The sequence below is a fragment of the Salmo trutta genome, chromosome 15 (genome assembly GCF_901001165.1).
Source record: "Salmo trutta chromosome 15, fSalTru1.1, whole genome shotgun sequence".
Classification (NCBI taxonomy): domain Eukaryota; kingdom Metazoa; phylum Chordata; class Actinopteri; order Salmoniformes; family Salmonidae; genus Salmo; species Salmo trutta.
The window spans coordinates 44,011,260-44,039,156 of NC_042971.1; the positions used below are offsets into that span (position 1 = coordinate 44,011,260).

General features: G+C 44.2%; 1 protein-coding gene across 2 annotated transcripts in view; it reads right to left on the reverse strand.

Annotated features, from left to right (window-relative positions):
• Window positions 1-12,125: 12,125 nt before the first annotated feature.
• Window positions 12,126-27,897, reverse strand: part of LOC115149130 (acetyl-CoA carboxylase 1) — a 54,247-nt gene continuing 38,475 nt past the window's right edge. For both annotated transcript variants that reach the window (XM_029691671.1, XM_029691670.1), the window contains exons 44-52: window positions 27,346-27,442; window positions 26,453-26,549; window positions 26,204-26,339; window positions 25,929-26,106; window positions 23,105-23,217; window positions 17,375-17,529; window positions 15,325-15,495; window positions 13,004-13,140; window positions 12,126-12,751 (exon numbers count right to left, since the gene is read on the reverse strand). In XM_029691671.1, coding sequence (XP_029547531.1) covers window positions 12,622-12,751; window positions 13,004-13,140; window positions 15,325-15,495; window positions 17,375-17,529; window positions 23,105-23,217; window positions 25,929-26,106; window positions 26,204-26,339; window positions 26,453-26,549; window positions 27,346-27,442 — 1,214 coding nt within the window. In that variant the 3' untranslated portion in view covers window positions 12,126-12,621. The remainder of the gene's footprint in view (window positions 12,752-13,003; window positions 13,141-15,324; window positions 15,496-17,374; window positions 17,530-23,104; window positions 23,218-25,928; window positions 26,107-26,203; window positions 26,340-26,452; window positions 26,550-27,345; window positions 27,443-27,897) is intronic.

Sequence of the window (27,897 nt, forward strand, 5' to 3'; positions counted from 1 at the left end):
ATATATATATATATATATATATATATATATAAAATTGGAATTACGTTATTTGCTTTCTCCATTTATTGTAAGTGGAAAGGTCAGCCTTTTATTTGGGGCCTTTTGTGCCCGTTGTATTTCTCTGTGTTTATCAGGCACACTGAACTAACACATGGACTCATACTCACATTTATTAACGGACAAACCACAGTTACACACATGTACATTGCATTAACATTTTAGTCATTTAGCAGACACTCTAATCCAGAGTGACTTACAACATAATTGAAATATTTTTGATGATGTTTGTTCTTGCATGCGTATCTGTCTAGGTTCCACATCCACAGTAAACTGGTGACCATCATGGCCCCCATCGACCTCAGCTCCATGAATGATGACGCACGGCGAGTCTCTTATTGTTCACGCATTACACGAGTAAAGGCAGCATTCTTCACTGACATGCCAATATTGACCTGTTCTTCAACCTATCACCTCCTCTATCTTGGGGTTGGAAGTCACAGAGCTCAGTGTTCTTCTGTCCTGTCCTCTTGTCACAGCCATCTGACACACTCACTACAGCCTCACTCACAAACCTGGAATGGCTGTCCCTATAACGGCTACCCTCCCATAAATCCCTGAATGCTGCTTTGCTCGCCTGCTCTCCTGCACTCACACACAGACGTTGTTCCCCTTTTAGCCTTTTTGTTGCCATCGCCTGTAGTTGGTCAGTGTGATTTCTAAATGAGATGAACAGGTTCTTCAGTTGTAATGTATAGACTGCTGATTGTCCTATTATGTGAGTTTACAAATGCCGTAGTAGGAGTGTTGTAGTCTTCCATTTGCTAGTGAGCCCATATTGATTCCAAGCACACACTGGAGACAGAGGACAGTAGATGGCTAGTCCCCTGACTGTCCTCCTTAGCTGTCCTCGTCCAGTACATACTGTAGGTAGGTAGGGTAGTGCAGGCTGAGGTTGTGTTTACTGTGAGATGACAGGTATTTTAAACACGGTAATAACTGACCAATGGCGTGACCTTGCCCTGCCGTATGTACAGCCCACCTCATTTCCATAGCAATCAATGGCCTACAGTAATAATGGTGATGTATGGCCGTTGCATCAGGCTGGTCACTGACCTTTCTCAGAGAGACACACTGGGTGACCTTTTGGAATGAATGCCCCAGCACAACCCTCCTCACCCTCTATATCACCCTCCCTCCCGGCCCTCTTATCTCTCTCCCCCACCGCCGTATCTCAACGCTGCGCTGGCTTCACGGATGCAGCCCGCAATGCTCCACTGGCTCCATGAATGTTAATGTGAGGGGGGAGGGGGGCTGTCACAGACAGGTCCCACATACAATGCAGGATCTAAACACTGTTTGTTTATTAATAAAGGTAGGTGGTGGAGCTGATGAGTGAGTGGGCTCTTTTTATTTTATACTGACTTTTTCCGGCCCTGCACCCACTAAAGGATGTGCATTTGATCACTCTTGACACACACACATGCAAGTGTCATGCATATATTTCATGCACATTGCACACCTGTGCACATTTAAGTCCTCTAGAAGGTATTTAGACATTCATCATAGCACATTTCTGCATGTAATATATAGGAGATGCAATTTGAGGCAGGCTGCACCTCCAACCACACTTCAGCTCCCCTGTTCCTCGTCTCTCGTCTTCTCTCCCTTGCACACAGACACACACACACAGACACACACACAGACACACACACAGAGACACACAGTCAGTCAGTCCTATTTTAGGCTGGGTTCTGAGCCTCTCCTCCCGTCTTCCCGGCGCTCCTCAGTATTCCCCAGCTGATATTTACCGAGCTCAGGCAGAATGAGAATTTATGCATTATGTGGTGATGATCAGAATGTATTGTAATCCTTGACCCTGGTGGCGCATTTCAAATGAGGATTGGGGATTAAGCCCCTGTGGCTGGCTGACAGACACGTTGGCTCCCTGCCCCCTGAGAGCAACACAAGGCTCCTCTTTAACACAACACATTACACAGATACTGGGACCCTGCACTGACTGTTATGCCGTAGTGGACACACAGATTTGTAGTAGGTTATAATCTGTACAGCATGCTATTGTAGGAGTGGTTACTTCTCTACCCTGGCAAACACAAACTATAGGTTGTTTGACACCACTGCAGTAAAGCGCAGTGCAGTGTGGGAGATATGGTTGTCCCGTTCATGTTCTGCAGTGATGTCTCAGGGACTCTACCTCTAGGCTACCTATAGTTGGTCGGGTCCTTTGCCTTTTCCCATGGAAGTGGTCCCACAGCAGTTCTGGCATGACTGGCTGCATTCAGATCAGAGCAGCACAGGTCAACTGGCTGCACCAGAGCAGCACAGGTCAACTGGCTGCACCAGAGCAGCACAGGTCAACTGGCTGCACCAGAGCAGCACAGGTCAACTGGCTCCCTTGATTCTCTAATAATCTCAACACAATTAACGGAGACATGTCATTTCTGGTGGCATCACATACTGCCATCTAGTGTCTATTCCATATGCAGACAGACGCACACAGACGCACATGCTGTACATTTGTATGTAAATGCTGAACATGATGTTTTATGGATGTAGAAAACAGTTGTGGTCTATGTGCAGACAGTCGTACACAAACAAAACTAGCCCTGTCTCAAAATTAGGCTCTATTGGCCTATCTATCTGAGTAGAGCCACTTTAGCTGGAACATTTGACTGATTGAAATGACTGAGCTGGTCAGGGAAGGAGGAGGCAGACCAGCGAGATGTAGATTGAGAGCAGCTGGGGCCTTTCCCTGATTCCCTCCCTGCCTGCCTGCGTTGGTCTGCTTTTTGTCATAGACAGGCCTGTCACAGACAGTGACAGACACTTGTGTTCAGGCCGTAATCAGACGGCACTGGGCTCCGTAAAGACCCTGCTCTGTCTCATCTGGCCTATTGCATATACCTCCCTAATTGGAATCCTGCAACTGGGTCACTGGCATTATCTCTCAAGTACCGTCAAGTCATTGAGACGCATGAATGTGGAATTATTCCTGCTCCAGATGCATGATTGAGACCTCTCCTTCTTTTCTGTCTCATCCCTCTGTCATCTGCTGATTTCCTCTTCTGTCACATTAAAATGTTAAGTCTGTGGCGAAGGCCAGGTTTGATCATAATTTTGCCATGCTTCTTGTTTTTGAAAGAAGTGATGTTTAATAGGTTTTTCTCCTTGATGGTGTAGGACTGAGTTGTATCGCTCACTATTCGGGAAGAACACATTGTGCTCCCGAGTGGCGCAGTGGTCTAAGGCACTGCATCTTAGTGCAAGAGGCATCACTACAGTCCCTGGTTCGAATCCAGGCTGTATCACATCCGGCTGTGATTGGGAGTGCCATAGGGAGGTCGCACAATTGGCCCAGTGTCGTCCGGGTTTGGCTGGGGTAAGCTGTCATTGTAAATAAGAATGTGTTCTTAACTGACTTGCCATGTTAAATAAAAAATACAAAAAATCAAATTTGCTGAAGGTGCAATGCGGGAGTGACATGCTCTGAGCTAGTAGGAGAGATGCACAGCAGAACAGAATGTAGAACCCAGGAGATAAACACATGCCTCTTCCTGTGGTCTGGTCCTCTCCTCTAAAGGCTTATGAACAGCACCAGTCTAGATGTTAGTTCAGAATGGACCTGACTGGTTTGGAATCTGCCTCATTGACTTCAAGATATGGTTTTCTTCATTAGGTTTAAAGATGTGATTTTGATACTATCAGAATTGTTTGTTTTTTTGCCAAGTTGCAACAAACACTCAAACTCTCTCTCTTGTTGTGATGTGTGTTTTGTCCTATATTTATATTGTATTTATTTTTAATCCGAGGCCCCCATCCCCGCAGGATGCCTTTTGCCTTTTGGTAGGCCGTCATTGTAAATAAGAATTTGTTCTTAACTGACTTGCCTGGTTAAATAAAGGTTAATTAAAAATAAATCTATAAAAAGTTGTTTCTATTATCCCCGTTTTATGTCTGTCCGGTGATTTTGTCTGCTGACCAACGGAGGGAAATGAACCCACCCCAGAGTAGGTTGGTGATTTAAATGTATTGTTGTTTTTAAACTTATTGTGTGGGAAAAAAAACACTTACAAACCTAACAAGCAGCCATGCCAAACCTAACAAAGCAATTCCTCGTAACTTTCTCCAAACAATCCTGTTCTCTCCGCTCCAGTAGAAGTAGTGGAGGAAGGGTCTGATGCTGCAGTTTGTCAGTGATTAGCGCTGGAATTAGCCAGCCTAGCGTGCCTCTACAAATGAGCAAAGCCCTCTGGGAGACCGGAGAGGCCAGGCAAGGCGCATTTCCAATTATACCACCAAATGACTCATTTTCTTATTGGGTCTCCCATAATTGTGATGGGTATTGGGTGTATGCAACTCAATTTGTCTTACATATTTGTTGGTAGGATGGTAATAGAGTTGATGGAGCCAAGGGGACGATATGAAAGTGAGACAGGAAAAAAACTAAAGGGATGAGATAGATTCCTCACTATTTGTTTGATTCGTCTCATCCCTCTTAAAACGGTTGAAGTTTAAAAGCCCATAAATTAAAAAAAAATGCCACTGATCATCTGTGGGTTGAGGCATGAGAAGAGAATATCATTTCAGAGTAATCAGAATGTCTTTTCCCAAGTATTATACTTCTCTCACTGCATTTGGCAGAATTGCTGAAGTATGATGGTGGTGTGATAATCTATCATGGATGATCTATTTCTCCAGGGTCTAGGCCACCGTCACTTTGCCATGAAGAGATTTTTATGTGGATTATAATACACTGAACAAAAATATACAGTTAACACAACATGTAAAGTGTTGGTCAAATGTTTCATGAGCTGAAATAAAAGATTCCAGAAATGTTCCATATGCACAAAAAGCTTATTTCTCCAAAATGTTCTTAACAAATTAGTTTATATCCCTGTTTGTAAGCATTTGTCCTTTGCCAAGATAATCCATCCACCTGACAGTTGTGGCATATCAAGAAGCGGATTAAACAGCATGATAATTACACAGGTGCACCTTGTGCTCGGAGCAATAAAAGGCCACTCTAAAATGGGCAGTTTTGTCACACAACACAATACCACAGATGTCTCAAGTTGAGAGGGAGCATAAAATTGGCATGCTGACTGCAGGACTATCCACCAGTGCTATTGCTAGAGAATTTAATGTTAATTTATCTCAAATTAGCCTCCTCCAACATTGTTTTAGAGTATTTGGCAGTACGACCAACCAGCCTCACAACCGCAGACCACGTGTATGGCGTGGTGTGGGCGGGCGGTTTGCTGATGTCAATGTTGTGAACAAAGTAGCCCATGGTGGCGTATGGGCAGGCATAAACTACAGACAATGAACACAATTGCATTTTATTGATGGAAATTTGAATGCACAGAGATACTGTGACGAGATCCTGAGGCCCATTGTCGTGCCATTCATCTGCCGCCATCACCTCATGTTTCAGCATGATAATGCACCGCCTCATGTCGCAAGGATCTGTACACAATTCCTAGATGATGAAAATGTCCCAATTCTTCCATGGCCTGTATACTCACCGGCCATGTCACACAATGAGCATGTTTGGGATGCTCTGGATTGACGTGTACGACAGCATGTTCCAGTTTCCACCAATATCCAGCAACTTCGCACGCCATTGAAGAGGAGTAGGACAACATTCCACAGGCCACAATCAACAGCCTGATTAACTCTATGAGAAGGAGATGTGTCTTGCTGCATGAGGCAAATGGTCACACCAGATACTAACTGGTTTTCTGATCCACGCACCTACCTTTTTTTAAAGATATCTGTGACCAACAGACGCATATCTGTATTACCAGTCATGTGAAATCTGTAGATTAGGGCCTAATTAATGTATTTAATTTGACTGATTGCCTTAAATGAACTGTTACTCAGTAAAACCTTAGAAATTGCTGCATCCTGTGTTTATATTTTTGTTAACTATAAATTGACATATTTTTAAGGAGTAGATGTATTTTTCGTTAGGGATTTATTTCTAATCAATGGTTGTATATGTTGAAAGCAAGCAATAGGTAGAATAAATGTTTTCGGTTACCTCAGTGCCTGTGTGGACTTGCGGTTACTGTCACTGACCCCATCACACAACTCAAAGGTTAACACTTATTAAGGTTAGTGCTGTGATTCGGGAAGGTTTAAAACAAAATAATAAAAAACGACGTGCCTATGTATCAGTATTATTTTAGTGCTTGCTAGAGAGCATTGTGAATTGCCATAGCGCAGTGGTCTAAGCAGCGCGCTCCGGCTCCAAGCCTCATGAGTGCTGGGGGATCTAGTGACCAGTCCTGTGGCGTTCGTTCAGCAAAGGACCGAGTTTGGTAAGCCCTGGACTAGCCTATTATCGCTTTTCACACCTTCCATTATGTGACAATGGATAGGCTAACGGGTTGGAATATAATCAAGTAACACTAGATTATCGCCAGTTGATGTCATTCAAACATTAATTGGCCTACATGCTAAATTCACCCGCACAGCTGATATCCAGTTGCAACCATTATTGGTCACCTCATTACCGCTCCCTAAAAATGTGTGTGTTACCTTAAAATTAGTCCTGCTTGCAACCAACGTCTTTTCGCCCTCTGGTTGGTATTGTAATCGGAACAATGTAGTGTCCTTTTTGAACATACTAAGGGCTCTATTCAATCCGCATCGCAGAAGTTCAGCTTTACAGCATGACCCAAATGTAAAGGGTAGTGTTCCTGCTTTAGCAGAGACTTCATTGTAAAATTCATTGTATACGCTACATATGTCGCCTCAAACGGAAATGACCTTTACATTTTTATCACGGAATCTGTAACGCTTTAGTTTGAATAGATTGAATAGAGCCCTAAGGGGGATTTATTCATTTTTACAAGCATTCCTTACAATATAAAAAAGTACAATATTTCCTCATTTACCATGGCAAATCTACTGTGGCAATTCACGTGACGTTTTGTATGAATGAAAACGAATGTTTGTGTAACTTATTATTTTATTCATGTCCTACTTGGGTGATTCTGCAACTTCAGGCACTTTGGCCCTGCAAGCTTTCAGAAATAAAAACGTATTGAAACACCATTTTACCAGTATTATAATTGTCTTTGATTTGTCCAGAAACAATATCTGATAATGGCTGCGATCTTACTATTTAGGAATGTATATACACTGCTCAAAAAAATAAAGGGAACACTTAAACAACACAATGTAACTCCAAGTCAATCACACTTCTGTGAAATCAAACTGTCCACTTTCTGATTGACAATAAATTTCACATGCTGTTATGCAAATGGATAGACAACAGGTGGAAATTATAGGCAATTAGCAAGACACCCCCAATAAAGGAGTGGTTCTGCAGGTGGGGACCACAGACCACTTCTCAGTTCCTATGCTTCCTGGCTGATGTTTTGGTCACTTTTGAATGCTGGCGGTGCTTTCACTCTAGTGGTAGCATGAGACGGAGTCTACAACCCACACAAGTGGCTCAGGTAGTGCAGCTCATCCAGGATGGCACATCAATGCGAGCTGTGGCAAGTAGGTTTGCTGTGTCTGTCACCATCGTGTCCAGAGCATGGAGGCGCTACCAGGAGACAGGCCAGTACATCAGGAGACGTGGAGGAGGTCGTAGGAGGGCAACAACCCAGCAGCAGGACCGCTACCTCCGCCTTTGTGCAAGGAGGAGCAGGAGGAGCACTGCCAGAGCCCTGCAAAATGACCTCCAGCAGGCCACAAATGTGCATGTGTCTGCTCAAACAGTCAGAAACAGACTCCATGAGGGTGGTATGAGGGCCCGACGTCCACAGGTGGGGGTTGTGCTTACAGGCCAACACCGTGCAGGACGTTTGGCATTTGCCAGAGAACACCAAGATTGGCAAATTCGCCACTGGCGCCCTGTGCTCTTCACAGATGAAAGCAGGTTCACACTGAGCACGTGACAGACGTGACAGAGTCTGGAGACGCCGTGGAGAACGTTCTGCTGCCTGCAACATCCTCCAGCATGACCAGTTTGGCGGTGGGTCAGTCATGGTGTGGGGTGGCATTTCTTTGGGGGGCCGCACAGCCCTCCATGTGCTCGCCAGAGGTAGCCTGACTGCCATTAGGTACCAAGATGAGATCCTCAGACCCCTTGTGAGACCATATGCTGGTGCGGTTGGCCCTGGGTTCCTCCTAATGCAAGACAATGCTAGACCTCATGTGGCTGGAGTGTGTCAGCAGTTCCTGCAAGAGGAAGGCATTGATGCTATGGACTGGCCCGCCCGTTCCCCAGACCTGAGTCCAATTGAGCACATCTGGGACATCATGTCTCGCTCCATCCACCAACGCCACGCTGCACCACAGACTGTCCAGGAGTTGGCGGATGCTTTAGTCCAGGTCTGGCAGGAAATCCCTCAGGAGACCATCCGCCACCTCATCAGGAGCATGCCCAGGTGTTGCAGGGAGGTCATACAGGCACGTGGTGGCCACACACACTACTGAGCCTCATTTTGACTCGTTTTAAGGACATTACATCAAAGTTGGATCAGCCTGTAGTGTGGTTTTCCACTTTAATTTTGAGTGTGACTCCAAATCCAGACCTCCATGGGTTGATAAATTGGATTTAAAATTGATTATATTTGCGTGATTTTATTGTCAACACATTCAACTATGTAAAGAAAAAAGTATTTAATAAGATTATTTATTTCATTCAGATCTAGGATGTGTTGTGAACTTTCAAAGTTCTTATAATGTTCCAGATTGACTGACCTTCATGTCTCAAAGTAATGATGGACTGTCATTTCTCTTTGCTTATTTGAGCTGTTCTTGCCATAACATAGACTTCGTCTTTTACCAAATAGGGCTATCTTCTGTGTACCACCCCTACCTTGTCACAGCACAACTGATTTGCTCAAACGCATTAAGGAAAGAAATTCCACAAATTAACTTAAGGCACACCTGTTAATTGAAATGAATTCCAGGTGACTACCTCATGAAGCTGGTTGAGAGAATGCCAAGTGTGTGCAAAGCTGTCATCAAGGCAAAGGGTGGCTATTTTGAAGAATCTCAAATATAATATCGATTTTCATTTAACTGTTTTTTTTGGTTACTACTTGATTCCATATGTTATTTCATAGTTCACGTCTTCACTATTATTCTACAATGTAGAAAATAGTAAAAATAAAGAAAAATCTTTGAATGAATAGGTGTCCAAACTTTTTACTGTTACAGTACGTTAATATATAGTTCAAATGTTTTTTTTTATACACAAATTATCTAAAAACCTGTTTTTGCTTTGTCATGATGGGGTATTGTGTGTAGATTGATGAGGGAAAATAATGTATTACAGCCTTATTCTAAAATGGGTGTATCGTAACAAAAATGTGGAAAAGGTCAAGGGGTCTGAATACTTCCCGAATGCACTGTATTTGGGCCAGAACATGGTAGGCCCATATGTGCGTGCTGAAGTCAGTGGCCCTAACAGCTTGACCACCCCAGACCACAATTGGACTAAAGTTTGACCTTAGTATACACTTGTATGTCATCAGCCTAGTGGAGACCAATATCTATCTTTTATTAACAGTGGTGGAAAAAGTACCCAATTGTCATACTTGAGTAAAAGCAAAGATACCATAATTGAAAATTACTCAAGGAAAAGTGAGTCACCCAGTAAAATATTACTTGAATAAAAGTCTGGTTTATGCTTAAGTATCAAAAGTAAAAATATAAATAATTTAAAATTACTTGTATTAAGTAAACCAAACGGCACAGCTTATTTTTTATTTACGGAGAGCCAGGGGCACACTACAACACTCAGACATCATTTACAAACAAAGCATGTCCGCCAGAGATCAGAGGCAGTAGATGGCAAGGGATGTTCTCTTGAAGTATGTGAACTGGACCATTTTCCTGTCCTGCCAAGCATCCAAAATGTAACGAGTACTTTTGGGTGCCAGGGAACAAGTATGGAGTAGAAAGTACATTACTATTTATATTTTTGACAACTAAAGTACAGATATTTTAAAGTACTACTTAAGTAGTGTTTTGGGGTATTTTTACACCACTGGTTATTAAACTATATAAAATGACAGTTGTTTATGCTCCATTTCAGATACTTTTTTGTACATTTGAATGTTGTAGTAATCGGGCCTAGAGTTTGAGTGAGCAAGCAAACTTTTTTAAATTTTTTATAGCAAACCCTGATCCCAATGACTCCATGGAAAGAACTGCTGATCAATAATTAACTCAGAATTACAGTGAACATTTTAAAACACACCTGTAATACTGACTGTATTACTCCAGCGTACAGTACCTAGTTCTCTTTAACATGATTGCCATTTAATAAATTAGTCACCTAAATGTTTCACATTTTCAACAAAAACAAATACAGAAAAAACACATTTTGAACATGTTTTTTGGTGGGAATAAGCCACAATAATTGCCAAAAATATACCCCACGGTAAGAAAACGATTCATTCTTAACCATTATGGCAACGATTACCATTGATAGTGTTTGCTTGTGTGTCAGACTTTTAGTATACTATAGAGCAAGCTGTGCTGCACTAAAGCCTAATGTAAGTAATAGAACAGTAAGGTCCATTCAAATCAATGCGTGTAAGGTGACAGCCGCTCGTCTATCTGCGTCAGCCTGCCCTTGGCTCACCCCAGGGCCAGTGTGGTTGGTCTGAATAGGCCTCTCCTCCTGCTGGACTCTTCTCTCCCGCACTCCAGGCCCAGGGCAGATCGGCCCACTTTCCCAATCACAATGCCCCGGTACCGTCATGCAACACTCACTACCCTGGGTTTTATCAGTAAATAAAGTGCTCCCTCCAAAATGTGTACTAACCCCCCCCCCCCCCCACCCTAGTGAACACTCCCAGCAATCTGCTGCCATTTTATTATCATCAAGATCACCATCAAAACACCCCAAAACCCAATGCATGTTTTCCTGTCCCATAGGACAGAGGCTCTTTATGATTGCAAATAGATGAAGAGCTGCTTCCACTTTGGTCAAGTGTGTCGTCCCTAAGCTTGGCCTCATTCATGTTAGCTATACAAGCATATCGTGTCTGGTCTCTGCTTTGTTGATCATTTTTCAAATTGCACTTACATATTCACATCTATTAGATACACTGAGTGTACAAAACATGAACACCTGCTCTTTCTATGACAGACTGACCAGGTGAAAGCTACAGTATGATGCCTTATTGTCACTTCACATCAGTGTAGATGAATTGTAGGAAATAGGTTAAAGAATGATTTTTAAGCCTTGAGACATGGACTGTATGAGTGCCATTCAGAAGGTGAATGGGCAAGACAAAAGATTTAAGTGCCTTTGAACGGGCTATAACAGGTGTCAAGGGCACAGGTTTGAGTGTGTCAAGAACTGCAATGCTGCTAGGTTTTTCATGCGCAACAGTTTCCCGTGTGTATCAAGAATGGTCCACCACCCAAAAGGACATCCAGCCAACTTGACAACTGTTGCAAGCATTGGAATCAACATGGGCCAGCATCCCTATGGAATGCTTTCAACACCTTGTAGAGTCCATGCCCCAACAAATTGAGGCTATTCTCAGGGCAAAAGGTGTTGCAAATCAATATTAGGAAGGAGTTTATCAACATGAACACACATTCTGTAAGACTTGTGTAAATTCATTACCCTGGACATCAGTCCCTGTGTGTCTCCGCTCTCCCCCCCCCCCCCTCCAGAATCATTGCCAACAGTTTCATCAGTAACAGCACAAACTCATCGGCTGCCATGTTGGCTCCTCCAGCTCCAGTTTCCAGCACTGTTCCTCCACAGGGGCAGTGCCAGGGTGCAGTGCACCGGAGACAGTGGGGCCAGGCTGAGAGGAGAGGCCCTCTAGGTTTATAACTGGTGATAACGTGAGTCCTTTGTCCGGATCATATTCACATTCTGATTGTGCCCACATTGCCTCTGATGAATACCCTTTTATAAAAAAAATAAAAAATATCACTGACTCTCTTGCATACTCACTGCTCTACCCACACACACACACGCTGCTGATACGCTCAATTTTCCTGATTGCTTCAACTACCTCGTACATCGACTCGGTACCGGTACTCCTTGTATATAGCCTCGATATTGTTAATTGGATATTGTTAATTGATTGTGTTATTACTTCTTTTTATTTTGCTAATGTTTCTTACTTTTTAATTCTGCATTGCTGGGAAAAGGCTCGTAAGTAAGCATTTCACAGTAAAGTCTACACCTGTTGTATTCAGCCCATGTGACAAATACAATTTGATCTACACATGGTAGTAAAATGTGTCTCTTATCCGCCAACCACTGTGACCAGATTTCCTGGTGCCTCCCTGTATGCAAATTATGTGACAGATAATCTTTAAAAATATATATAATTTTTGTAAGACAATTAAGGAGGCGATAAGTCAATGGAGCTACCTGTCAATGGTTTTAGAGACTGGTATAATGATTTAAATGGATTGACCATCCAGATCTGTTTACAATGGATTGTTATCCAAATACAATGGGTCCCTGACTACCTCTGGAGGTGGTCAGGAAGATCTGATCACAATAATCTATACCGCTCAAAAAATGTGGACAAGATCAGAATGTGGACAAGATCAAGACAAAGGACGCATGTTAGAACCAGGTATAAATGAGGCTTAGGTGGCGGCCGGGGCAGCATCCATGGTAGACAGGATGCGGACCACCTCAGCACGCTGTGTTGGGGAGATGTGTTGGGTCATGTGCACGATGGAATCCATGGCAACCTCAGGGTTGGCTTGGACCAGGCTAAGAAGAGATGAGAGAAAAAAAGAGATGAGAGATTGTGAGTGAAATTAAGGCAATGCACAGTAAAACAAAGAATTACATGGAATAAATTGATTATGTGGGAATCAGTGACATTGCACTTTCCTGACACCAGGAAATATCCCACTGCATAAACATATGGTACTATACAAGGCTTTGAGTTGACTGCTACTGGACATCTAAAGGCCAGTAAGTTCCCAGTGATCTGCCTGTTAAACAGGCTGTCTGTCTCACCTGCGGATTTGCTTGAGGATGTGGTCCCTGCGGATGTACTTAATGTTCTCATCGACGATAGACCTGGCCCCCTCCTCCTCCTTCAGCTGCTTCTCCAGCCACTCCACTACCTCCTCATTGCTGTCCCATAGATACGCCTGCACACATACAGAGAGAAGAGAGGAAGATTACTTTTTTTGGCCTTAAATGTACCCATTTTCGAGCAGGAGAGCACTACAATAATTTTCTCATAACCTTGCTTGTTTGAACTAGCAAAGCAAGAAAGTGAAAAAAATAAAATAAATGAAAATAATATCCTATCAGAAGTGAAAGAGCTACAAAGCAGACCACTGATGCCTTTTTGACTGGACCTGATAGAGAGATCCCTATTCATGAGCGCAGCCAGTCTCTGATCCCAAACAAAGGCAGACGGGGGGGCTTAGGCAGATTGGGAGGGCATGACCTCACGCCATTTTAAGAGCGCTCCTGCTTGTAGTCCGCAAGAACATTTAATGCCCTTATTAATCATTTTTTATCCGTTTGATTTTAATTAAGAAACAGCGTGTCGCACTCCTATCTGCACGTGCCAGGGCTCGGATTAATTGTAGCTTAAGATAGCCGGCCCTGATTGGAGTAATGTATTAAGCTAACAAGACGGCCGCTTCTAAAGATATACTCTCAGTGTACCTCAGGAGCTGGGCTTTTTCTAGTCACCCCTGAAGGCAGATGTCTGGGCTAAGGGACATCTCTTCTATCACCATCACTTCAAGTTATTTCTACCTAGCCATATCCAAGACACCACAACTCCTGGTTTGAAATGTAACTGATCGGAATGTATTTGTTTTGAAAATGACTAAAACCAGACTTTAATTATGATACTGTAAAGGACGGTATAGATATATACTCTGCAGCCTCTGGTTAGACTGTAAACTCTCCTTCCAGACTCACATTAAGCATCTCCAATCCATAAATTAAATCTAGAATCGGCTTCCTATATCGCAACAAAGCATCCTTCACTCATGCTGCCAAACATACCCTCGTAAAACTGACCATCCTACCGATCCTCAACTTTGGTGAAGTCATCTATAAAATAGCCTACAACACTCTACTCAACAAACTGGATGCAGTCTATCACAGTGCCATCTGTTTTGTCACCAAAGCCCCATACACTACCCACCATTACGACCTGTACGCGCTCGTTGGTTGGCCCTCGCTTCATTCTCGTCGCCAAACCCACTGGCTATCTACAAGTCTCTGCTAGGTAAAGCCCCGCCTTATCTCAGCTCACTGGTCACCATAGCAGCACGCGCTCCAGCAGATCTCTCTCTCTCTCTCTCTCTCTCTCTCTCTCTCTCTCTCTCTCTCTCCTCTCTCTCTCTCTCTCTCTCCTCTCTCTCTCTCTTCTCTCTCTTCTCTATCTCTCCCTCTCTCTCTCTCTCTCTCTCTTCTCCTCCTCTCTTCCCTCTCTTCTCTCTACCCCCCCCCCCCTCTCTCTTCTCTCTCTCTCTCTCTCTCTCTCTCCTCTCTCTCTCATTCCTCTCTCTTCCTCTCTCTCTCTCTTCTTCTCTCTCTTCTTCTCTCTCTCTCTCTTCTCCTTCTCCTTTCTCTCCTCCTCTCTCTCTCCCTCTCTTCCTCTCTCCTCTCTCTCTTCTCTCTCTCTCTCTCTTCTCTCTCTCCTCTCTCTCTTTGTCTCTCTCTCTCTATTCTCTCTCTCTCTCTCTCTCTCTCTCTCTCTCTCTCTCTCTCTCTCTCTCTATCTCTCTCTCTCTCTCTCTCTTCTCTCTCTCTCTTATCTCTCTCTCTCTCTCTCTCTATATATTATATATATATATATAGTATATATATATATTATATATATATATATATATATATATCTCACTGGTCACCCCCAAAGCCAATTCCTCCTTTGGTCGTCTTTCCTTCCAGTTCTCTGCTGCCAATGACTGGAACGAACTGCAAAAATCTCTGAAGCTGGAGACTCATATCTCCCTCACTAGCTTTAAGCACCAGCTGTCAGAGCAGCTCACAGATCACTGCACCTGAACATAGCCCATCTGTAAACAGCCCATATATATATATATCTACCTCAGACTTTTTGTTTTACTGTATTATTAACTGTATGTTTTGAATATTCCATGTGTAACTGTGTTGTTGTATGTGTCGAATTGCTATGCTTTATCCTGGCCAGGCCGCAGTTGCAAATGAGAACTTGTTCTCAACTAGCCTACCTGGTTAAATAAAGGTGAAATAAATAAATAAACTAGCCGACAGTGACCGTCAGTGTCTCGGTGCTGTGGTGGGCTGGTTTAAGGAAAGTAGAGGAGCAGGTAGTGGACAGTCACCTTGACGGTCCCCTCAGCCTCTACGAACCAGCGTCTCAGCATGGCCTGGATCTGTCCATCAGTCAGCTCGCTGTTGGCCACCTGGATCTTCCTCTTGACCGTGTCCTCCAGCAGCAGACGCCTCAGGCGCCAGTAGAAGAAGTGACGTGATGTCCGCCACTCCAGAATGTCCTGGGAAACCAACCACACACACCAGAGCTTCAGAGAGGATATATCTCACAGACAAGCCATACTAGCTGACACTGTACTTTTAACATTTAAATAGAATCGTATAATGTGTAATTATTCACCAAAACATTGTCTAATATCTGACATTACTTACATACATGTTTTATTATTTTGAACTGAATAAAATATTTGTTCATCATGATATGAGAACTTATGAGTGCAAGCAGTGGTGTCCTGTCATTTATTTGGGCTGAGCCCCACCTGCTTTGAGACCTACATGCCAATTTAAAAAATATATATTTTGGCATTAATACGTGTCACATATCAGTTTGAAAGCAATGTGAAAAAAATATATAGAATTGAGTTAATAAAGCCGCATACAACCACGGTCTCTTTTCCGTTTTCTTGAGTAAGGCAGCTCCAAAATGCAGGTGTTTCAGCCTAGCTCAGTGCTTTCTGTGGTGGTGGGGCGGGCCAGCAGAAAATAGGAGCATTGCACCGTGATTGGCTCAGTATTCTATCACTCATGGGGACCTCGTGCAATCGCCTAGCTTCAGTCCTTTAGTACATCCAAAATTTCAGCCCTTTGGGTCTTACCATAGAGTTATATTACAAGTGCCCTTCCAAGAAGGCTCAAGGTCATTGGCCACAGAAATGACATCAAATCACATTATATGTACAGTAGCTTTGATTGGACTGATCATGTCAACATCTTACTTTCACAATCTTAGCTAGCAGTCATCGTCATGAATCACGTCTACTGGCAAATCCTTTTTAATCCTTGTCATATGAAGAGAAATAATGAAGAGAAAATATAGATAAAACGTTTTGTGCTCATCGACCATAAACATTAGACAAGTTGGACATCGCAAATTCAACAATGAGTTGTTTGGAAGGAATCGGTGACAGTGGCTAACCGCAAGCATTGCAACTGGGAAGTCGGATTGGGAAAATATGTTTTGAACGGTCATCCAACTCGGAATTGTAACCGCCGCGCACAACAATGTCTTATAAGTTGCTGCATAAATTATGTAATGTGCCAGGGAGATATGGTCAGCCATATCAGCTATGTTTTTTAAAAGGTAGTAAACGAGGCTGAATGAATTGTTTCGTTGCCAGACAAGGATCCACTGATATCCAGGTGTAGCGGTGGTAAGGATTCCCTCTATGGTGCTGGAAATAAAGCTCTGATGTTGGGACAGCTTTATTGGGGGGGGGGGGGGTTGCCCCACCAAGATTTTCATGCTAAAAATCGCCACTGAGAGGAAGAGAGACCCCCAGAGAAATCCATTGGTCCTTGGTATTCTAATGGGAATCTGTGTGTCTGTCAATCACAGATTATTGTGCTGTTGCATTTGCAGGCATCCATCAGAGATGATTTTGCTGTTACATTTGCATGCATCTTGAGAGTGTCAGAGAGATTGTCATCTCTTATACAGAAATGCCCCAGCAGTCTTCTCTCATGAAGTAACCCATTGTGCGTACACGAGTGTGTGTTTCAAGTGTGTGAGCGTGTGTGTGATAGAGAGCCTGGAATCCTGCCTGGGGCTGTTCTGTGCTTGCTGAGGTGATGGTCCGGGTCATCAGCAGATAATTATAAAGACACGTCTCACAGCCTGAGATAGATTGGAACACACTATTCCCTAGGCATCTCATCAACTGTACCAGGCTACTGCATCCTGGGTAATACAGGCTTGGTTACTCACATACTGCATAGACACAGTTGTGTGTGTATGAGTTAGATTTTATCAAAGAAAACTAACATTTCTTCTCATATTGCTGTGGGGGACCCTATTGCACCCTTCATTTTGATAGTGTTCTGACACAATCTCTGTTGTGATCACTTTTGCTTCAGCGTGACTTTGTGACAGTGTCGTCTCACCGTGATGACGCCCTTCTCCTGCATGCGTCCCGGGGTGTCGTGGAGGTCGGCGAACTGCACGGCTACCTGGTGGTAGATGGGTAACAGGAACTCTTCCCGCTCCATTAGTTTGGTCTCCAGTTCCTTCCTCTCTGGCGGGCCCAGCTCTGGGGTACCTGGGGAGAGGGAGCAAAATGAGCAGGAGGGTTACAACACAAACCATACTGAGCAGGTTATGGTGAGGCAGGGATTATTCACGGAGGTATGATTCAAGCAGGCTGTATGTCGAGAACATTTATGTAACATCAGAAACTAACATGCCAAGGACATTGTGTCAATGTGATGCTGAACGTTTGGGATGGGCTACACTTCCTTATTGACAGAATTTTTTGAATTTTTAATTTCACCTTTATTAACCAGGTAGGCCAGTTGAGAACAAGTTCTCATTTACAACTGCGACCTGGCCAAGATAAAGCAAAGCAGTGCGACAAAAACAACAGAGTTACACATAAACGTACAGTCAATAACACAATAGAAACATCTATGTACAAATGTAGAAGAGTAGGGAGGAAGGCAATAAATAGGCCATGGAGGCAAAATAATTACAATTGAGCATTAACACTGGAGTGATAGATGTGCTGATGATGTGCAAGTAGAGATACTGGGGTGCAAAAGAGCAAGAGGATAAGTAGCAATATGGGGATGAGGTAGTCGGGTGTGCTATTTACAGATTGGCTGTGTACAGGTATAGTGATCGGCAAGCTGCTCTGACAGCTGATGCTTAAAGTTAGAGAGGAAGATACAAGACTCCAGCTTCAGTGATTTTTGCAATTCGTTCCAGTCATTGGCAGCAGAGAACTGAAAGGAAAGGCAGCCAAAGGAAGTGTTGGCTTTGGGGGTTACCAGTGAAATATACCTGCTGGAGCGCGTGCTATGGGTGGGTGTTGCTATTGTGACCAGTGAGCTGAGATAAGGCGGGGCTTTACCTAGCATAGACTTATAGATGACCTGGAGCCAGTGGGTATGGCGACGAATATGTAGGGTCAGCCAACGAGAGCATACAGGTCGCAGTGGTGGATAGTATATGGGGCTTTGGTGACAAAACGGATGACACTGAAAGACTACATCCAGTATGCTGAGTGGAGCGTTGGAGGCTATTGTGTAAATGATGTCGCCGAAGTCAAGGATCGGTAGGATAGTCCGTTTTACGAGGGTGTTTGGCAGCATGAGTGAAGGAGGCCTTGCTGCGAAATAGGAAGATTTAATTTTGGATTGGAGATGCTTTATGTGAGTCTGGAAGGAGAGTTTACAGTCTAACCAGACACCCACAGTTGAAGTCGGAAGTTTACATACACCATAGCCAAATACATTTAAACTCAGTTTTTCACAATTCCTGACATTTAATCCTAGAAAACTTCCCTGTCAGTTAGGATCACCACTTTATTTTAAGATTGTGAAATGTCAGAATAATAGGAGAGAATGATTTATTTTATTTCGTTCATCACATTCCCAGTGGGTCAGAAGTTTACATACTCTCAATTAGTATCTGGTAGCTTTGCCTTTAAATTGTTTAACTTGGGTCAAAAGTTTTAGGTAGCCTTCCACAAGCTTCCCCCAATAAGTTGGGTGGATTTTGGCCCATTCCTGCTGACAGAGCTGGTGTAACTGAGTCAGGTTTGTAGGCCTCCTTGCTCGCACACACACTTTCAGTTCTGCCCACAAATTTTCTATAGGATTGAGGGCATTGTGATGGCCACTCCAGTACCTTGACTTTGTTGTCCTTAAGCCATTTGCCACAACTTTGGAAGTATGCTTGGGGTCATTGTCCATTTGGAAGACCCATTTGCGACCAAGCTTTAACTTCCTGACTGATGTCTTGAGATGTTACTTCAATATATCCACATAATTTTCCTTCCTCATGTTGCCATCTATTGTGTGAAGTGCACCAGTCCCTCCTGCAGCAAAGCACCCCACAACATGATGCTGCCACCCCTGTGCTTCACAGTTGGGATGGCGTTCTTCGGCTTGCAAGCCTCCCCCTTTTTCCTTCAAACATAACAATGGTCATTATGGACAAGCAGTTCTATTTTTGTTTCATCAGACCAGAGGACATTCCTCCAAATAGAACAATCTTTGTCCCCATGCGCACTTGCAAACTGTAGTCTGTCTTTTTTTAATGGAGGTTTTAGAGCAGTGGCTTCTTCCTTGCTGAGCGGCCTTTCAGGTTATGTCGATATAGGGCTTGTTTTACTGTGGATATTGATACTTTTGTACCTGTTTCCTACAGCATATTCACAAGGTCCTTTGCTGTTGTTCTGGGATTGATTTGCACTTTTCAAACCAAAGTATGTTTGTCTCCTTCCTGAGCGGTATGACAGCTGCGTGGTCCCATGGTGTTTATACTTGCGTGCTATTGTTTGTACAGACGAATGTGGTACCTTCAGGCGTTTGGAAATTGCTCCCAAGGATGAACCAAACTTGTGGAGGTCTACAATTTTTTTTCTGAGGTCTTGGCTGATTTCTTTTGCTTTCCCCATGATGTCAAGCAAAGAGGCACTGAGTTTGAAGGTAGGCTTTGAAATACATCCACAGGTACACCTCCAATTGACTCAAATGATGTCACTTAGCCTATCAGAAGCTTCTAAAGCCATGACAACATTTTCGGGAATTTTCCAAGCTGTTTAAAGGCACAGTCAACTTAAATGTATTTAAAATTCTGACCCACTGGATTTGTGATACAGTGAATTATAAATTAAATAATCTGTCTGTAAACAATAGTTGGAAAAATTACTTGCACTAAGTAGATGTCCTAACTGACTTGTGACTGCAACCTAAGTGTATGTACATTTCCGACTTCAACTGTAGGTATTTGTAGTTGTCCACAAATTTTAAGTCAGAACCGTCCAGAGTAGTGATGCTAGTCGGGCGGGAGGTTGCGGGCAGCAATCGGTTGAAGAGCATGCACTTAGTTTTACTTGCACTTAAAAGCAGTTGGAGGCCTCGGAAGGAGTGTTGTATGGCATTGAAGCTCGTTTGGAGGTTTGTTAGCACAGTGTCCAAAGAAGAGCCAGAAGTATACAGAATGGTGTCGTCTACGTGAAGGTGGATCAGAGAATCACCAGAAGCAAGAGTGATATCATTGATATATATACAGAGAAAAGAGTCGCCCCGAGAATTGAACCCTGTGGCACACCCATAGAGACTGCCAGAGGTCCGGACAACAGGCCCTCCGATTTGAAACACTGAACTTTGAGAAGTAGTTGGTGAAACAGGCGAGGCAGTCATTTGAGAAGCCAAGGCTATTGAGTCTGTCAATCACCACATTCTTATCGGCAGAGTCGAAAGCCTTGGCCAGGTTGATGAAGACGGCTGCACAGTACTGTCTTTTATCGATGGCGGTTATGATATCGTTTAGGACCTTGAGCGTGGCTGAGGTGCACCCATGACCAGCTCGGAAACCAGATTGCATAGTGGAGAAGGTACGGTGGGATTCGAAACGGTCAGTGGTCTGTTTAACAACTTGGCTTTCGTATATTTTAGAAAGGCAGGGCAGGATGGATATAGGTCTTTAACAGTTTGGGTTTAGAGTGTCTCCCCCCTTGAGGAGGGTGATGACTGCGGCAGCTTTCCAATCTTTGGGGATCTCAGACGATACGAAAGAGAGGTTGAACAGGCTAGTAATAGGGGTTGCAACAATTTCGGCAGATAATTCTATAAAGAGAGGGTCCAGATTGTCTAGCCCAGCTGATTTGTAGGGATCCAGATTTTGTATCTCTTTCAAAACATCAGCTATCTGGATTTGGTTGAAGGAAGTGCGTGGGGGGGGGGGGGGGGCAGCGCTGTTGGTCAGGGTAGGGGTAGCCAGGTGGAAAGCATGGCCAGTCGTAGAAAAATACTGATTGAAATTCTCAATTATCGTAGATTTATCGGTGGTGACAGTGTTTCCTAGCCTCAGTGCAGTGGCCAGCTGGGAGGAGGTGCTCTTATTCTCCATGGGCTTTACAGTCTCCCAAAACTTTTTGGAATTAGTGCTACAGGATGCAAATTTCTGTTTGAAAAAGTTAGCCTTAGCTTTCCTGACTGAGTAGATTGGTTCCTGACTTCCCTGAAAAGTTGCATATCGTGGGGGCTATTCGATGCTAATGCAGAACGCCACAGGATGTTTTTGTGCTGGTCAAGGGCAATCAAGTCTGGGTTGAACCAAGGGCTATATCTGTTCTTAGTTCTACAGTTTTTGAATGGGGCATGCTTATATAACATGTGAGGAAAGCACTTTTAAAGAGCAACCAGGCATCCTCTACTGACGGGATGAGGTCAATATCCTTCCAGGATACCCGGGCCAGGTCGATTAGAAAGGCCTGCTCACTGAAGTGTTTTAGGGAGTGTTTGACAGTGATGAGGGGTGGTCGTTTGACCGCAGACCCATTACGGACGCAGGCAATGAGGCAATGATCGTTGAGATCCTGGTGGGGGGCAGGTGGAACAAAAGGGTACGCTAAGGAATATTGAGCAGGGCTGGAGGCTCTACAGTGAAATAAGACAATCACTAACCAAAACAGCAATAGACAAGGTATATTGACATTAGGGAGGGGCATGTGTTGCCGAGTTATCATAGGGTCCAGTGAGTAGCTAGGCGAGCTGGAGTCACAGCGATTCAGACAACTAGCGGGCCGGGGCTAGCAAATGGGCCTCAGGGGGACGTCGCAGCGGAAGAGCCTGTTGAAACCCCCTCGGACGGTTACGTCGGCAGACCAGTCGTGATGGATTGGCGGGGCTCCGTGTCGGCAGTAAAAGGGTCCAGGCCAATTGGCAAAATAGCTATTGTAGCCCAAGAATTGGATGATGGACATCTTCAGCTAGCCGGGAGATGTGCCTAGCTCCAGGCTAACTGGTGCTTGCGTCGGGATAGAGACGTTAGCCAGGAGTAGCTACTCGGATCGCAGCTAGCTAGCTGCAATGATCCGGTGTAAAGGTTCGGAGCTTGCGGTAGGAATCCGGAGATGTGGTAGAGAAAAAGCAGTCCGATATGCTCTGGGTTGATATCGCGCTGTGAAGACTGGCAGGAATTGACCGGGCTGAGGCTGCATGATGTCCGAGTTAACGGTGATAACCGCATGACAACAGGAGTGTTTGACAACAGGAGTGTTTAGGTAAGAAGCTACACTCCATTAGCATGGTGTTGGTTTTATGCAATAGTGTGTAAGCGCCACTCATTATCCCGGAGTTGGTTGGTTCTTCATGATTGAGTGCAGGCTCAGCTCAGCTCTCCGTTTCACTGTCTGTTTTGCTACACTGTTCTCCAGAACCTCTGGCTGCTGTGCTACCTGTCAGCAGAGATTGATTTCTGTCAGAGCCAATCGGTCAGCATCCCCACCACAGCCCCTTGAGGCCCGGCGCTGGCCCATTGCTCCATGGTGCTCCTGTGAGCCCAGAGAACAATCAATAATCCCGGGTTGGGTGGGGGGAGAGCAGGCCCTGCTGATTGATCTGGCCCTGCCGTGATTGACACATCTCCCCAGGGAACAGAGCAGGGACGATACGATCACCCTCAGATAAAGAACAAGAGTGACAGGGAATTACAGCACACATACTCCGCTAGATATTACCATCCCTCCCTCACAGAGAGAGAATGAGAAAGAGAGAGCAAATGAGAAAGAGAAGAGCAGTTGTGAAAGAGTTGATTATTTGCAAAAGAGAACGGCATTGTGTGATTGAGAGAATATAGGAAAAAAGCGAGTGCATCTTACTCACCCAGTCTCTCTGCCAGGCCCATGTAGACCGGGTCTACCCTCCTCATAGTCTTCACCAGGTCCTTCTTCCTGAACTTGATCTCTACTGTTCCCTCTGGCTCCAACACTCCACCACTGTAGAACAGACAGAGGACGTCTTCAACACAGCACCCTAACATTACTGACTGAACACTATTACAGTAGTAGAAGTAAAAATCGGTTTGGAAAGTGCTTTGCTAAATCAAATCACATTTTATTTGTCACATGCTCAGAATACAACAGGAGTAGACCTTACAGTGAAATGCTTACTTAACCAACAATGCAGTTCAAGAAATAGAGTTAATAAAATATTTACCAAATAATAAAAATAAAATAATTAAAAACAAAAAGTAAATGAAAAAACAATAATGAGGCTATATACAGGGGGTACAGGTTAGTCGAGGTAATGTCTAAAGTGACTATGCATAGATAATGTAAATAGTTAATGTAAATAATCTGGGTGACCATTTGATGAATTGTTCAGCAGTCTTATGGCTTGGGGGTAGAAGCTGTTAAGGAGCCTTTTGGTCCTAGACTTGGCGCTCTGGTATCGCTTGCCATGCGGTAGCAGAGAGAACATTCTATGACTTGGGTGACTGGAGTCTGACAATTTTTTTGGGCCTTCCTCTGACACCGCCTAGTATATACAGTTGAAGTCGGAAGTTTACATACACCTTAGCCAAATACATTTAAACTCAGTATTTCACAATTCCTGACATTTAATCCTAGTAAAAATTCCCTGTCTTAGGTCAGTTAGGATCACCACTTTATTTTAAGAATGTGAAATGTCAGAATAATAGCAGAGAGAATGATTTATTTCAGATTTATTTCTCATCACATTCCCAGTGGGTCAGAAGTTTACATACTCTCAATTAGTATCTGGTAGCATTGCCTTTAAATTGTTTAACTTGGGTCAAACGTTTTAGGTAGCCTTCCACAAGCTTCCCCCAATAAGTTGGGTGGATTTTGGCCCATTCCTCCTGACAGAGCTGGTGTAACCGAGTCAGGTTTGTAGGCCTCCTTGTTCACACAAGCCTTTTCAGTTCTGCCCACAAATTTTCAGTATATCCACATAATTTTCCTTCCTCATGATGCCATCTATTTTGTGAAGTGCACCAGTCCCTCCTGCAGCAAAGAACCCCCACAACATGATGCTGCCACCCCCATGCTTCACAGTTGGGATGGTGTTCTTCGGCTTGCAAGCATCCCCCTTTTTCCTCCAAGCATAATGATGGTCATTATGGCCGAACAGTTCTATTTTTGTTTCATCACACCAGAGGACATTTCTCCAAAAAGTACGATCTTCGTCCCCATGTGCAGTTGCAAACCGTAGTCTGGCTTTTTTATGGCGGTTTTGGAGCAGTGGCTTCTTCCTTGCTGAGCGGCCTTTCAGGTTATGTCGATATATGACTCGTTTTACTGTGGATATAGGTAATTTTGTACCCGTTCCTCCAGCATCATGTTGTGGGGGTTCTTTGCTGCAGGAGGGACTGGTGCACTTCACAAAATAGATGGCATCATGGGGGAGGAAAACTGTGGATATATTGAAGCAACATCTCAAGACATCAGTCATGAAGTTAAAGCTTGGTCGCAAATGGGTCGTCCAAATGGACAGTGACCCCAAACATACTTCCAAAGTTGTGGCAAAATGGCTTAAGGACAACAAGGTCAATGTACTGGAGTGGCCATCACAATGCCCTGACCTCAATCCTATAGAAAATTTGTGGGCAGAACTGAAAAGGCTTGTGTACCTTCAGGTGTTTGGAAATTGCTCCCAAGGATGAACCAGACTTGTGGAGGTCTACAATTAGTTTTTCTGAGGTCTTGGCTGATTTCACCTCCAATTTACTCAATTGATGTCAATTAGGCTATCAAAAGCTTCTAAAGCCATGACATTCTCTGGAATTTTCCAAGCTGTTTAAAGGCACGGTCAACTTAGTGTATATGTAAACTTCTGACCCACTGGAATTGTGATACAGTGAATTACAAGTGAAATAATCTGTCTGAAAAATTACTTGTGTCATGCACAAAGTAGATGTCCTAACTGACTTGCCAAAACGATAGTTTGTTAACAGGAAATGTGTGGAGTGGTTGAAAAACAAGTTTTAATGACTCCAACCTAAGTGTACGTACACTTCCGACTTCAACTGTAGGTCCTGGATGGCAGGAAGCTTGGCCCCAGTGATGTCCTGGACTGCACGCACTACCCTCTGTAGCGCCTTACGGTCAGATGCCGAGCTGTTACCATACCAGGCGGTGATGCAACCGGTCAGGATGCTCTCGATGGTGCAGCTGTAGAACTTTGAGGAGCCGGGGACCCATGCCAAATCCTTTCGGTCTCCTGAGGGGGAAAATGTGTTGTCGTGCCCTCTTCACAACTGTCTTGGTGTGTTTGGACCATGATAGTTCGTTGGTGATGTGGACACCAAGGAACTTGAAACTCAACCCGCTCCACTTCATCCCCATCGAAGTTAATGGGGGCCTGTTAGGCCCTCCGTTTCCTGTAGTCCACAATCAGCTCATTTGTGTTGCTCACATTGAGGGAGAGGTTGTTGTCCTGGCACCACACTCCCAGGTCTCGGACCTCCTCCCTATAGTCGGTCTCATCGTTGTCGGTGATCAGGCCTGTTGTGTCGTCAGAAAACTTAATGGTGTTGGAGTCGTGCTTGGCCACGCAGTCGTGGGTGAACAGGGAGTACAGGAGGGGACTGAGCACGCACCACTGAGGGGCCCCAGTGTTGAGGATCAGCTTGGCAGATGTGTTTTTGATTACCCTTACCACCTGGGTTATGTTCAGAGAAACTCACCGACTGTCCTTGTCAGCATACATCTCCATGTGGCGGGGGTTGATGGTGGGGTCTATGACCACCCAGGACCCTCCTCTGAGCTCTGCCTGGGGAGGGATGTACACCAGAACAGGCTGGCGGTACTCTCTCAGCCCATCCACGATGTAGGCTCCAAACTTCAGCACCTGGTCATACATGTCTGTGGGAGGCACAGGAGTGGGATTTTATATCAGAGACTGAAAACCCACAGACACAGGTATAACTAAGATATTTAGAAAACATGTGTTTTCTGGTACCTTTCATGCCTCCAGAGAAGCCCCTCCAGTTGGCGAACACCATGAGAGGGAGGCCCTCGCGGTTCAGGTCCTTAATGGCCTGTGACGTCTTAAACGCAGAGTCAGGGAACCACACCTGGCCTGCCTGCTGGATGATCTGAGGATAGGACAACAGAGGGTTACAGTAAGTGTGTGTGTGTATTTCTCTGTGTTCATGTAAAACAATCTGAATTAGGACACAACATATTGTAGGTATTGAAAGGATGTTACCTTGGCTTCAGAGTCCAGGTTGGCTGGATCGGCTGGGATTGACAGCTCCACAGATCTAGTTTCCACAGCAACCACTCCAGTAGGTATGCCACCTAGCCTGTGAGAAAGAAGAGGGTCATATCAGGACAGGACACACAACTATGACACTGAGGGCTGATAGGAGGGTCGTTCCACCGAACGAGTACCTTTTGGGTAGTGTAACTTTGTAAAAAAAAAAAAAAAACATGTCCCCTCATTTGAACATTCTGTCATAAAGAGCACATGTTCAACTTATTAAAAAGTATGTTTTCCCCATCTCAAGAGCTTAAATAAAAACAAAATCACTATAGTAAGTGCCTCTTAAACGGATAGTTCAGGATTTTGGCAATGAATACCTTTATTTTCTTCCCAGAGTCAGATGAACTCATGGATACCATTTGTATGCATGCATCTGCATCCAGTATGAAGTTAGAGGTAGTTTCGCGAGCTAATGCTAACTAGCACATGCTAGCTGTACCCAAAGACTTCTAGCCTTTGTGCTAAGCTAATTAGCATTGGCTCGCAAAACTAACTTCAACTTCCCTCATGCTGGACACAGATGCATAAAAATGGTCTCCACGGGTTCATGTGAAAAAAAGGCTAGAGGGGTTTCAGTACGGGAGAATGTAGATCGACTTGCATGACCTTCAACAGAGGAAAGATCTCAGGCCACTTAATATATTTCCTGCATGGTTCAAACAAGATTCTGTTCTATAACTACATACATTCTCAACAAATTATGTTGTGACCAAGATGACCATTGAAGCTCTGCGGACACACGAGAATGACTTGGTCTTAATGCTCTGGTATGTTTGACAAAGGACTAATAGTGTGTCTATATTGCTTAGAAATAGTGGAGTGATGTGGCTCCTTACCTGGCTCTGCCCACCACCACACTCTGAGCCCAAGGCTGCATGATCTCCATGAATGAGCCATGGTCAAAGAACCCACTTTGCCACGGGCCCTTTGGAGCTGCAGAAAGACAGAGAGAGAGGAGAGCGAGAGAGAGTTTTAATATTTGATTATTACAAAGTAAACATCTGTAAATGAGAAATACCATTTGCCCTTATTTGGCAGAAAAATACATTTTTCCCTCCAGATGCTGACCATACACTCATGTCATATCCATGCAGCCAAAAGCAGAGTTTGTTTTATATTTTGAACAGAGATCTCTAATCTTCAGACGGATGAGGCTGTAAAGAGCCTTGCTCAGCTCTGCTGTTCCTGGCAGACAGAGCGACAGGGCTAGTCCAAGAGGTTACCATTCAATTAAGCCTCCCCACTCATCACAGCTAAAGACATGGACTGCTCTGCCTCGCGCTTCACCCCTCAGTCTCTTCCTCTGCCCAAAGTTGTAATTACACTGATATGGAATCTGCTCGGGCCTGACCATGCATGTAAAACCTAAGCCATCCATTCCCCTGCTA